The sequence below is a fragment of the Sinohyriopsis cumingii genome, chromosome 12, assembly GCF_028554795.1.
Source record: "Sinohyriopsis cumingii isolate HCF-2022 chromosome 12, ASM2855479v2, whole genome shotgun sequence".
Classification (NCBI taxonomy): domain Eukaryota; kingdom Metazoa; phylum Mollusca; class Bivalvia; order Unionida; family Unionidae; genus Sinohyriopsis; species Sinohyriopsis cumingii.
This window is the reverse complement of record NC_142972.1, coordinates 54,283,669-54,298,544: the sequence shown is the minus strand read 5'-3', so window position 1 is coordinate 54,298,544 and position 14,876 is coordinate 54,283,669. Positions and strand designations below refer to the sequence as shown.

General features: G+C 37.6%; 1 protein-coding gene across 1 annotated transcript in view; it reads left to right on the top strand.

Annotated features, from left to right (window-relative positions):
- LOC149786471 (hexokinase-2-like) overlaps positions 1–14,411 on the top strand; it is a 65,716-nt gene extending 51,305 nt beyond the window's left edge. The window contains exons 11-12 of the mRNA XM_089976925.1: positions 353–486; positions 12,619–14,411. Coding sequence (XP_089833051.1) covers positions 353–486; positions 12,619–12,705 — 221 coding nt within the window. The 3' untranslated portion in view covers positions 12,706–14,411. The remainder of the gene's footprint in view (positions 1–352; positions 487–12,618) is intronic.
- The last annotated feature ends 465 nt before the right edge of the window (positions 14,412–14,876 follow it).

Genomic DNA, 14,876 nt, shown 5'->3' with positions numbered 1-14,876 from the left:
CATGTAGGGTAGAACCATTCCATAATATTTTGTAAATGTGTATTAAATAATTGGTTACTTTAGGTTGGGTAATCATGAGTAGATTCTGTCAGAAAAATATCTGGTCAGTGTAATAACAGTGTCTATATATTCAGGAACATTTTATTGAAATATCCAGACCATTTGTAACATGGTAGAATCTTATTTATCTGAATATTTTTCATCCAGACAATTGGTTTATCTAACTTCTTGTCAGATTTCGACTTTAAGCTTGTTTATCCTTTCCATTTTTTTGAATGGGTTATATGTCTTGCTGGATATTTTGATAACACGGCTTTACTGTATTAAGGTGTCAATTCCATATTTCTTTCAGCCATGGTGGTTTTGCTACATCATATCAACTTGCCAGAGGTGACAATAGCTGTTGATGGGTCACTATATGAAAATCACCCAAAGTACCACAGCCATATGATGGAGGTCATTAGCAAATGGGCACCGAAAACAACGGTAGGAATGATCATAGCAAAACATTTTAACCAGTTTAAAAAGAGAAAAGATTTTTACAGTAAATATATCACACAGGTTGACAGCAAAAATGAAATAAAAGCAACAAATGGCAATCATCATCTTTGTGAATATGGAACAAGAATTTATTTATTTATTTAAGAAATTGATATTGATTCATTGATTGGAAATTATAAAAATTATAATCTTTGCAAAAGTCACAGTCTAATTTATCACTATGAAGTGACATGCATGTGAGTTGTCTCACAAACTAATTTATTCTCTGATAGTGTTAATGCCAGCCAAATTCATATGATCTAGTTCTATAGGTGTTAATGTCTGCCAAATTCATATGATCTAGTTCTATAGGTGTTAATGTCTGCCAAATTCATATGATCTAGTTCTATATTTGTTATTGTCAGCCAAATTCATATGAGCTAGTTATATATATCTGTTAATGCCAGCAAATTCATATGAACTAATTCTGTAGGTGTTAATGCCAGCCAAAGTCATATGAACTAGTTCTATATGTGTTAATGCCAGCAAATTCATATGAACTAGTTCTATAGGTGTTAGTGCCAGCCAAATTCATATGAACTAGTTCTATAGGTGTTAGTGCCAGCCAAATTCATATGAACTAGTTCTATAGGTGTTAATGCCAGCCAAATGCATATGAACTAGTTCTATAGGTGTTAATGCCAGCAAATTCATATGAACTAGTTCTATAGGTGTTAATGCAAGCCAAATTCTTATGAACTAGTTCTATAGGTGTTAATGCCAGCCAAATGCATATGAACTAGTTCTGTAGGTGTTAATGCCAGCCAAATGCATATGAACTAGTTCTATAGGTGTTAATGCCAGCAAATTCACATGATCTAGTTCTGTAGGTGTTAATGCCAGCCAAATTCATATGAACTAGTTCTATAGGTGTTAATGCCAGCCAAATGCATATGAACTAGTTCTATAGGTGTTAGTGCCAGCAAAGTCATACTAGCTAACCATGATGTTGTTAATGTCAACCAAATTCATATGAACTAGTTCTGTAGGTGTTAATGTCAGCTAAATTCATATGAGCTAGTTATATAGGTGTTAATGCCAGCAAATTCATATGAGCTTGATCTATAGGTGTTAATGCCAGCAAAGTCATACTAGCTGACCCTGATGTTGTTAATGTCAGCCAAATTCATATGAGCTAGTTCTGTAGGTGTTAATGCCAGCCAAATTCATATGAGCTAGTTCTATATGTGTTAATGCCAGCAAATTCATACTAGGTAACCCAGATAGTGTTATGCCAGCAAATTCATATGAGCTTGATCTATAGGTGTTAATGCCAGCAAAGTCATACTAGCTAACCATGATGTTGTTAATGCCAGCAAATTCATAAATAACTAGTTTTAATGGTCTTAATGCTAACCAAATTCATACTTGCTAACCCTGATGGTGTTAATGCCAGTCCAATTCACATGATCTAGTTACAATGGTGTCATTGCCAGCAAATTCATACTTCCTAGCCCTGATGGTGTTAATGCCAGTCCAATCCATGCTAGCTAACCCTGATGGTGTTAATGCCAGTCAAATTCATACTAACTAACCCTGGTGGTGTTAATGTCATCCAAATTCATGAGCTAGTTATAGCGGTGTTATTGCCAGCAAATTCATACTAGCTAGTTCTAATGGTGCTAATGCCATCCAAATTTATACTAGCTAACCCTGATGGTGTTAATTGCAGCCAAATTGATATGAGCTAGTTCTATTGGTGTTAATGCCAGAAAATTCATACTAGCTAGCTATGATGGTGTTAGTGCAATGGACTATTGTTCCAGTGTGAATATTAAATACAACATGTCTGATACATTAAAATTTTAGTACATAAAGATGGAGTTTCCCATTACAGGAGAAGGTCAAATGTAACATCTATATTTTTTATACTTTAGTTAGCTTATGAATGCAAGTACTAGTGCAAATACCATCTTGATCAAATTTTCTATGCAGTTGCATTTGAACAAGATAACGGACTTGCTGATCATCCGATTTCAAGTTTCAAATGTCAATGGCCATGATGTTGGGCTGTGAATGTTATGACTGGCCTACAAAATAATATGCGTCCGCATCGGAAGCGGGAGGTTGTGGGTTCAAACCCCGGCTGAGACATACCAAAGACTTACAAAAATGGTACTAACAGCTGCCTCGCTAGGTGCTTGGCATTAAGAGGTTAGTGTTAGGACTGGTTGGCCTGGTGTCAGAATAATGTGACTGGGTGGGACAGCATACTACATGTCTGCGGCACGATGCCCCAGTGTTAGACTTCACTATAAACTGCCACACTGCAGACATCGTAGCGATATGACTGAAAAATTGTTAAAGCTATGTTAAAAATCCTAATCACAAACACACACACAAAATAATACAAAGTATGGATGGATCTGAAGAATGCAGTGAATTCTCAGATGACCTTGAAATCATGGTCATGGGTTTAAATACTGTAATGATTTCTGAATATAATTCTTGAAACAAATTGGCATGTTATGTAAATGCTACATGATAATTTTGTTTAATTGACTCTGTATACAGATATCTTGCAATTATTGTATTGAATTTGTGTACTATAATGACTTCTGAACACAATACTTCAAAAAATTGTATTAATGGAATTTTTAAACAAGCTTTGTATTTTCCATTAAGTATGAACAGTACATACTGATTTCCTTGCAGTATCTCTATTTGCATCAAAATATATTTTCTTTTCCATAAATAAGATGAAATGGCTCAGTTAAGAAGATAGTTTGAATGTTATATATTTGAGATTGGTTTGGTTTGGTATTTCTATGGTACAGCAACATTAAGAAGTTATTCAGTGCCAAGGCAATTGAAGTAAAATGGTAGCTGAACTTAGCTATTCCAATGGTAGGATTCAAACCCACACCCTTTAACTTGTAAGTCTGGCACACTAACAACTGAGCCACCATGGCTCATGCCTCCATTAATTGCCGCATGTGATATGCAGGAGAGCACCCTGGAGCTGTTCTTCATCCCACAGGATCTTATGTTACATGTTTAGGCTCTAATAAACAGTAACAAAAGAAAGAGCAAAAACAACAACTTTGATTAATTTAACAAATAATTTTTTTCCTTGGAAAAACAATGGAAAAATGGAAAAAAGAAAACAAAGAACACACGGTTTTAAGAATCAAATCTAAGAATAATCCAAGAATAATCCACGACTTAAATTTTAGAAGGCCTAGTAATGAAATGTTCTAATGAATTCAAGTTCGAGTTCTGACGAAAAATCCAAAATGGAAGACTATGACGTATGCAGATGTGTCTACAGTTCTTTGCCAATTCACAAACAATCTTCCAGTGTTTGAATTTCTGAATAAAATTTAAAGAAATCTCTTTCTCCAAGAATTCTGTATGAGCACTCAAATATTTCCAGGAAAAAGAATTAATCTTTTAGAATCCAAATAATTTGAATAAAAATTAAAATGTAACTCCAAACTTGTCACAACAGAACTAACACTTTACGACAAAGTGTTTAGAAGCCCGTCTAACTAATTTATGTATAAACCAAAGTTATACAGTCAAATAATGTGCAAAACAAATGCCCGAATGAGGGTCACGTGATCACATTCCAGAATGGTTTCAGAACTATTTACATGTGTACGGTCATGTTTTCCAGTACAGCCTCAATCTCACTCTATGTATCCCACAATAAAAATAAATTAGAAAAAGGAAGTTGTTTACTTGATTCTCAATCAGTGCCAGGAACTAGGTCAACAAAAGATACAAAGTTCTGTGTTTACGACTAAACAATCAGGTCAAACTATTTTCTGGAAAATATCAAATTCCTAGTAAACAAAATTACTTTACTTTGACATGTAATGAAATTAAAAATAAAAAGATTTGAAAACTTACAAACAGATAAATCAATCAAATATTTTAACAAGGGGGTAAAATATATCTTGAAGCATATATGAATCAACATCATATCAACGGACATAAATAACTCCCACTTTTTACCAGAAATCCACTTTTTCTCCTTTTAATACATTCCCCAATCACATTATGTTAGGAATATTAGCCTGCTGCCTCGCGAATCCAATCCTAGTTAAAGACGAAAATAGTCTAATTTTTTTTTTTAGATTTAAAAGGAGCAGTAACTCTTGCTCATTACTTCCCTTGATATCACCAAGTGTCGCAAGTTTTAACTATACTGTGTTCTGAGAAACATGCAGTGCAATTACCTCTGACAATCCAGCCCATTTCTGTGTTCCTATGGACCCAGTCAACATTCATTTTGCATTTATAATGAAGATTTATCGATCAACTATAGGTTGTATACCTTATTTTACAATTTCTGCCAGTATTTTGAGATTTTTCACTTGTTGGGACTTTGTTTTGTAGGACCACCATCCCACCATGCTATCGTTGACCTTACTCAAGGTTATTATGGGGTTAGCATACATTTGACTTTATTCGCTTACTCCATCCACTGCGGAGCTCTTAATAGCGAATTCTGAAGTGCTGCTTGATAATTATGCTCAATTTATCCATATTTCATACTGGTTTGAATTATTATTAACCAAGCATGCAACGTAAGTTTTAAACCGGACCATAGGTTTCTGATATGACACTTCACCAATCTTTTAGTTATGACAGTGTTTTTAGCGACCTAGTAATTTCACACATTACTAGTTTCTTCTTTAGTTTATGTTTATTGTGTCGTTTTAGCATATATCAACTAAACATTCTACGGGAGTTTACCATGACTCCTGTTTTGTTTATGTTACGTATACATGGTTTCTGTTACGCAGTGTCTATAACATGTGGTTACAAAAGTGTTTTTCGTTTCAGCAACCTAGTAATTTCAGCGTATTACTAGTTTCTGCTTAGGTGTGTTTCTTGTATTAGCACGTGGTAGCCTACCATGACTCTGGTTTGGCTTATAGTTGTACACATTGTCCCTTTTCTATTAACTATGCATTGTACTAAAGCTTGATATAGGACATATGTTTATGATATGACACGGTTACTGATCTGTTCATTACGGCAGTGTTTTAGCGACCTAGTAATTCCAACCCTTTACTAGAGTTTGCTTTAGTTTGTGTCTTTTGTGTCATTTTAACAGAATATTTATTTAATTGATCTATATGCAATTTTCATAGCATGGAAGTCTGCCATGACTCAGGCTTTGTTATGTTATGTTTACATTGTTTCTGATATACAGCATCTTTTTAATATGGGCTGCTGAGTTGGATGGTTTATTCTATTAGCTGGTTAGTCACATACTAATTTGCTAATTTATGCTTTGTTTTCTCTCATCTGATGTTGTTTTAAGAGGAGTGTTTACTACACGCATAACATGCACGTGCACAAAGATCACCCTGTTCAGCATTGAAGGGAAGGAGCTAATTATGCAGTGTTTGGTCAGAAAACACATGCTGTGCTGTACTTCAGAAAGTGGCAAAGGGGAAAGAGAGACGGTCGAGTTCACAACAGAATACCTCTGACATCCATAGTCTCCACCACAAATCAGCGTCAGTAGCAAGCCTTGTGGGGGGGTCACTGGAATCCCTCCCCCTGGTTAAAATTTGTTGCACAGAACTAGCACATTCCATTACATCTAGGGATGGAGAGCATAAAGCATCGGACCATCCGTCGCTGGAAAAGAGTGTCAATCGGTACAGCCATCAAAGGCACACTCTCTTCAATCTGAGCAATATATTAGGAGTATATTTCCCATTTTTAGGCAACCCAGATGGGATAAGCCTCCACATGTCAGCTTGGCCTTTGGGCCAGTAAGTCAGAATGCATGGGATTTACAATTGAACAGCTGGACCCAAATAATATAATAAGACTATCACACTGACACCAGCCATTCAGCCGAAACCAGCAATCGCCCCATCATTACCAGCAATCCAGCTGTCCCAGCATGAAGACCTCTTGGCCGGAATGGGCCAACTACACAATGTTTATTGGAATCTTAGTGATAGATCCATCCATCTAGCTGGGCAGTTGGCAACATATTATTATTTCACCGGCAATTTTGATGAGAAATCTGTGCGTTCAGCCACGGCTTTGGAGCAGTTTGCACAGGTGCGTGCTGGACTGATATATATGCAGTGATGGTGCTGGAAAGACAGGTAGTGCATTGATGCCAACAGTGCAGGAAAAGATGGTAATGCAGTGATGCCAGCAGTGCTGTCTTTACTGGCGATGCCAGATATTAGAGTACTCACAGCTTATACTCAAGGGAGAGCCTGCGTCTTGCACCGATATGACCGAGTGAAGTCATCAAGGCCACCCGCTTGATTTGTGTTGTTTTTGAAGCCAAGCCAGATGATAACCCGGCATACAGTAAGGGTGATGAGTCATCGATAGTCACATGTACACCCACATCAACCCTTATATAGCAATAGTACAGTGGCTGTATGAAACCGATTTGAGCTCACTGGACCTCCTTCTTCCCTATGGGGTGGGGGGGGCTGATCCAGGTCAGTCGGAGGGGCTTCAGGTTTCATTCATAAACAACCCCCTCACCCCTCCACACAATACACGGTTTGATCGGGAGATGGATGCCTTTCGATAACAGAGGATGTGGTCGCTCGTATAAGACGTGGGAGCTTGTGTTCAGGACACATTCCTCAGTGAGTTACTTAAGACTTGCTTTGTCATGCAAACAGCAGGTGGAGACTGTAGTCTCCTTACCATATTCAAGATGAGGAAGGCAATGTCATTCCGCCTCCCCATCAGATGGGGCAATTATGCCATTAGTCTCAATATGACAGATGTATACTTCCATGTCCCTATCCACCCTGTCTTTTGCTAGTTTCCATATTTACTGCCACACCGTTATCAATTTGCCATTCTTCCCTTCGGCCCTCATCAACCATTGGGCTTTCACTCACACTATGGATTCTGCTGTCTTCCTGTTCTGGGTCTCGTCATCTACATTGACAGCAGAGTACCTGGGCAGCATCTCAAAAGAAACACATGGTAAGTTTTATCCTACTCCAAGGTAGAATGATATCCCTTCTCTTCTAGATCATCCAGGCCTTTTCACGAACTGAGAAGTTCTGACCGCCATATATTCCAGAATTTTGTCCATTTGGGCATGGACTTCTTAACACATTAGTCCCTGGAGCTTTTTGTCATTTTCGCCTGAAAATCGAGTAGGAAACACATTTTGAAAGCTATTTCTGAATAGACTCGAAAACACCAAATCCCCGGTGATCTTTCAATACATACTGCCTAGTTGTGTTAGAAACATTGTTTTTCATTGACTATTTGACTTGCGCATGAGCAGAAGGGTAAAGGTTGGAGTTCTTTTTTTTTTCTTTTTTTTCTGCTAAACGGAGCCATTATTTTTGTATGGAGACCACTCTTTATTCCAAATACCCATCTTATCCTACTTTTTGCAAAGGCTTGTCTGTCTGTTTGCAGTTCATACCTGTTTGCCTTAGATCTGAGTCCAAAAAGTCTAAAATCCAGACACAAAATCGGATTCGGACCACGGGTGAATTTGGGGTAGAAAAAAGTCGGGTCCAAAAAATGAGGTTTTTTTATCTCTATTTTGTAGTGCAACTAGATATTCCAGATTATTTGGTATCATTGTAGAGCTACATCTGTCTACCTTTCCATAATACCACCCACTTTAGTGTATCATGCATGACCATGACACTACAGAGCTCGGCAGTAGGCTACTACCTCCTTTCCCCGTTAAGTCGTCGCTAGGGGTTAATGTGTTAACAAACCAGAATCTGGCATTTCCCCTTGTGTTTGCGCTTCCAGAATTGTCAAACTCGTTGAGTCCGTTTCCATCAAGATTTCATCAGAAGAGTTCTTGCAATTTCTAGGTTATTATATGGAGGCTTACTTGTCCCCACTCAGCCGTCTCATTATGTGGGCCTTGCCATCACATTGGCTTCCCACTTTACATCCTCTTAATCAAGCAGTCATGATCACACCCAAAATTAGATAATTCCTACATCAGTGGGGTAACCTGTTGCTGACTTTCACTACCATTAGTGACACCTGAGAAATGGCCTCTATGCATCAATATCCCAGAAAGGAAGGCTGTCATCAATACCTTTCATTTCTGTAATGATTGATCCTGGGGTTAGAAGTGGTCATCTTTTGATCCAACAAGACTGTAGTGTTGACCTATATCCTCAAACAGGGAGGTACCAGACCACTTGTCTGGTGTTCTGATTTGGCATTTTTCTACATGGGTGTAACAATCCCCATATCAACATACAATTTAGACACCCTCAGGCTGCATCAGTGGCTTCACCGAGAATCAGTCCAGAAGGGGTCATGTCCTTCACACAGAATGTCCCCACCATCAGTTGGTCATCACTCAGATTCACACACTTCAAGGGCATCTGATGATTGACTGTTTGGCGACGAGGTGGAATCAACAGTTACCCACCAAGTTCAAGACACAGCAGCTTGAGCTGTGAGATGCACTATCAGCCATCTGGGAGGGGTCATGGGTCTGTGACACCCCTCCTATGAAGCTACAATTACAGGTTCAGAATGGCAAGATGATAGCCCCTCTTTGAGGGCACAAGCCCTGTATCAACGATCTAATTTTCCGAACGATAATACACCCAGGAAGATTCTGGCCAACCTGAATCGACCATCCTCTTCTACATGCTTAGCCTTTACCATTACAGCCTTGCAAGTCAAACAATTTAAACTTCATTTGTGCAGAGAATCTCAAGACTAGCCATCTTTATCGCCCATCTGCGTGCCTCTATCCCTCATCTGGCTGACTTTCCTTAGCTCTGTTCTTGGAGTAGAAACAGTTGGACCCCAGTCATTACCAAAGGTTACCACCCTATGATACTGGATAAATTCCAGCATCATGTCACCTTGTTTGTGTGAGATAGAGACCTATTGGTTCATTTAGACAATAATGGTCTCCTGGACCAGTATCCCTTATTTGTTTCCAAATGGATCCAATCAGGTTTTTTTAGCATTGCTAGATTCGAACCCCATTGAACTTCTGGCCTACACATTGTTTACTGATAGCTTTAGCTTCAACATGCAGGGTAAGAGGGCTGCATCCCCCTTTGTGTTCATCGGATTCTCTTCAGTTCAGATTGGAGGGTTTGGTGGTTCTCAAGATGCCATCGGGATTTGTTGCCCAGAACAGATTATGATCTGTTGGTAGTCGACCAGTGTCCCTGCTCACTTCCAGTTCTTCTGTTCAGTTCGGATCTTTCGGTAGTCCTCCTTACACAACCAGGCCTAGTTGCCAAGAATCAGTTGCCATCTGTAGGTAACCGATGAGTCATCATTTGTCCTCTCTTTTCCATAGACAAGTCTAGAGAGGCAGCCATGCAAGATCCTGTCTGAACCCTCAAGCACTACTTGAAACACACAGAGACAAGACATCGCATGAGCAACATCTCTTCTCACATGGCTTCTCAGGAAGTTTCGAACAATCTCTGTGAAACAGAACGCAGTATATCACACTTCATTCATTCCTGGCTGAAGGGGATCATATGCTTGGTGTACTCTGACATCTCACCAGATCAGAGTATCCTGATGTCTGGGCCCTCAACACTACTTGAGACACATAGAGACAAGTCGTGTCATGCGCAAATATTACTTCCTCCTGGTCAAGGTTGGAAAACAAGGCATCACCTGCAAGCCCTTGCTTTTATGGTTGAAATGGGTTATATGCTCGGTGTACTCTGAGATATCTTAAGATCAGAGTCGCCTCATGAAGATTATGGCTCATGAGATTAAACCCATTTCTGTGAGCCTCTCTTTCGAATGCAATGTTTTGTTTCAAGGCATTATAGAAGATGTTGGCTGGCATGCAGAGTCAACCATCTTGAGTTTTTTACCTCAGAGATTTAGCGTCGCAGAGACAAGCGTTGGATCTGGTAGGGCTGGTGGCAGCAGCACAGATGGCCACCAGACCCTACTAGACCAATTAACACAGATCATTAGCCTCACTGGATTTGCCAGTGAAAATTGTGGTAGGTGAGAAGATTTCAACTTCATCTTCTCAGCCATGTGTATATATATATATATATATATATATATATATATATATATATATATAGAGAGAGAGAGAGAGAGAGAGAGAGAGAGAGAGAGACAGACAGAGAGAGAGAGAGACAGAGAGAGAGTACCAGATCAAGGGATCAAGGGCTGTGTTGCTTACGTCATTAGGAGAATGGGTTACCCAAGGTAGAGGCCGGATACTCAGCATCCCCTCCTCCTATTACTTATTCTCCTAACATGATGTGATTGTGGAACGTATTTAAAGGGGAAAGCAAATTTGTAAAGTAAATTATCTTTCTCCAAAAATACTTTCCCAATCACATTACTTAAAACCCCTCCCAACCACCCTGCCATGTGAGCATCCGTATTAATGTCTTGCTCAGCTAAAAACTGGCAACACCTGGTGGTATCAAAGGAGGTAATGGGCAAGAGTTTCTGCCCTTTGTCTATCTAAAAATAGACAATATGATGATTTTTGTCTTTTAGTAGGGCTGGATTCACTATATAGCAGGCTAATATTCCTAACATAATGTGATTGGAAAACTATTCTTGGAGAAATATAATTTACTTTAAAAATTTGCTTTCTTTCGGGTGAATAGGTAACTTCTGACATCACTGTAAATTTGAGGTGAATGGTTGATAAGTGTGAAGGGTGGGAATAATCATGAAGAGCATTGTCATAAATTAGGAGTTGGTTACTGTGTTTACTTAATCCGATCCCCCACATATGGCATATTTTATAGGTTAGGGACACAGAATGTTATAAATGAATTTGCCATCAGAGTAGCTATGTTGTTTTCAGAATGCTTATTTGATTAGATAATAGTCATAGATCAGCCAATAGAATTGACGGTTGCCTGAATGTTACATCATCTGATATAGTGTTTGCAAATATGGTACCAAATAGTGGATTGTAACTCAATTTCAGATCAGTTATACCTTGAGACAGCAAAAGTACTCAACAGAAAGAACATCCCTCAGTTGAAAGAGAAATAAACTGATGTATCAGATATATTTAGGTGGAACCTGTTAAAGCAAAGACTTACAATTACCTGGATATTCCGACAAATGCTTTGTAGTGATGCTGTATGTTACAGTGTAAGAGGTGGGAAGGCTGTAGAAAGTTATATCATAAATTTTAAGTTTATTTTCATGTGGGTCAGTTATGAATACATGAAGGGACAAAATGCAGATTGGTAATTGATAAGTATAAATATAGTTACTAACATTAGGTTTAAAATAATGCTAAATAAATGTCTGGAATAGCTGCTTTTAGGACTTTACCATTGACAAAATTTATTTTATGTTGGGGACAACTTGGGTTGTGCCCATGGACCCTGACTGGGTGCGTATGTAGCCTCACATCCTCAGACTATTTCAGCTGTTGTCAGGCTTCCTGGTTGTAATGTCTGTGTCAGTTAAAACTGTATTCCCTTGAGAGAGAAAGAATTAATTTAGAATAACATGACATGAATGTTCTTTGTAACTCATAACTTTTTCAAATGATTGTCTCACCGCCAGAATTGTCAAGTAGGTTTTAACCGTGCAGCTTACTGGACATAGTATTGATTACATTTAGCAATATTAAGGTTTTAATAACGAGACTGAATTTCATCAGTCTGTAATCATGCAATGTGGTCTGGCAAATGTTTTATGGTTGATTGGGTCATTCAGTACTTTTATCTTGGGCAGAGCAAGTTGTCTAATAGCAACACTGAGAGTGAGAGTGTGTATGGTACAGTTTGCTGTGCCATGTACAATTCTATGTGTGATACTGACCATTCAAGTCATATGTATACTTCATGAACAACAGCTTCTTTACATGTTTCCATGTCCACCCAGCTGTACAGGTATCCCACCCCCATTAATTTGACTGTACATTTTTTAAAATATTTTTATTATCATTTTGTAGAGTTGCAAAATCACATGCCATTATTATAATTTCTGATTTTTTGTGAGGGAATGCAGCTGTCATTCGGATTATTGCATAAAGTCTTGGGCATGTCAAACATTTTCAGCTGGCTTATGAAAAAGAAAATTCAGTTTATTTCATCATTGCTTATGTATAACATTGATCATGTCTTTAAAATATTTTTTTTTCTTTTTCTTCCCCAGACAAAGATGATGCTAGTGAAGGATGGAAGTGGGCAGGGAGGAGCAATAGTTGCCTCCATTGAGAGCAAAAAATGTTCATCCTGTTGATGAAGCTTGTGTCCTACTTGACAGCAATGATGTTCACACTCTGCATGTAGCTAGGGTGGCATTTTTTAATTAGTTTAGGTACTGTGTTTTCTGATATGCCATCCCAACCATTCTGGACTTTGTAGAATTATTTCAAAATATTAAAATACCACATTCTGAATTCTCTTTGCAGAAATCTGAAAAATGATGATTTTAATGGGTAAAAGTTTGAACATGCTTTATTGATTTTTTATATTGACTCTGGAATGGAAATATGTACTTCAGCACCAGTACATAGAATATAGCTCGTCAAGGTAAAATAACAGTATAAATTGGTACATAGAATGTAGCTCTTCAAGGTAAAATAACAGTATAAATTGGTACATAGAATATAGCTCTTCAAGGTAAAATAACAGTATAAATTGGTACATAAATATAGTTCTTCAGTGTAAGACGCATTATGCACTGTAACAAAACCAGTAGATGAAACTGAAAATTATTACAAAATGGCAGAAGATACTGAGAAGAAGACACAAAGATGCATATAATTTCTGAGAGATACTAATATTTATAGTTATTGTTTTGGCAAAAACAAAATCTTAAAGATATGCAGGCTTCTGAAATTGTAGGAATGGATACACCATTTATTCACATTGTTACTGATTATTGTACAGGTATTTATTGGCTTGAAGACAAATTATCACTGCTAAAGTTTGTTCTTTTACCAAACAAATCAGTGATTAAATTTGACACATTTTGTCGTTGACATTGAGTAGATGTCTTGATTAGATTTTCAAGCCATGACAGCAATATTTATACTCTGCCATTTTGATGAATTATCTGTCCATGTGTCCATTTAATTTACCTTCTTTGGACAATAACTTCAATTCTGCCTTCATTTACCTTGCCCAGACTTTGTGGATAGTTTGCACTTTGGGTAAGGAAGAAACTCAGTGAATTTTGGAATGAAAAGGTCAGAGTTCAAGATCACTGACAGTTATAAGAAAAATGATTTCCACACAAAAACATTAGTTATATGTCATCTACCAGGAACAAAATGTGTTGATGTCACGCCTTTGAAGTTAGAAAGAAGACCTTTGATTTTTGGTCAAAAGGTCAAAGATCAAATTTACTGTGACAGAAAGAAGAAAAATGGTTTAGGCATAATAAAATTAGTTCTCATTTAACAACTGAGACCAAACTTTATGGATAGGTTGCACCATGGGTAAGGTATAAGCATATTTAAGGTCAAGGCCATTGACTGACAGAAAAAACTTTTGGTCATAAAATGTTTACTTCTAGACCACATACCTAGAGTTGCATCTGGGATTGCTACAATTGGACATCTGGGATTAATACAGTTGGACATCTGGATTACTGCAATTGCACATTTGGGATTACTACAGTTGCACATTTGGGATTACTACAGTTGCACATCTGGGATTACTACAATTGCACATCTGGGATTACCATATTTCATGTTATTTTTCGTACATGAAAAAATAATCATTAATTTCAGTGTCCGAAAAATTATATGTAAAATAAATAATTATCATTTAGTGGTACTGACCATGTACGAAAAATAAAGGGATCATACCTGAACAAGTTCTACGGAACACTTGCTACTCAACAACCTAACAGTACAAACGTACAAAGTAAACATACATATTCATTCTCATTCTGCTCTCGGCTCAAGAATCTTAATACAATAAAAAAATGAACTCCAAGATTTTTGTTGTTATTAGTGAACGAGAGAGAGAGGGTGGATGGGAGAGGATTATGTCTCATTGTGTAAGCTCGTCTGAATTTAGAGTATATGTAGCTTTTATGTTGTGTAATGTTGGCAAAATGATTAAGATGGTTTGAACATGTATTAGTTATGGGTATTATTTATTGGTAAGTTGTACGCAATGATATGAGACCACATTGTCAAGAAATTGGGTGCAACTTGTATTTTTACATTAACAAAAAACTCGTCAAATTGCAATAACTTAAAATTATGTTTTAGTTAATGAGAGCGAGCGCACATGCGTATTTGTGTATGTGAGAGAGAAAGAGATGAAACAAAATTTTACCAGTGTACAAGACCGTATTTATTCAGGGTGGTTTTTATTTTTAGCATTTGCAATGAGAAAAAAAGACTGTTACCGGACGATTGTGATAATCCTCATGTATTAACGACCCTACTTTAT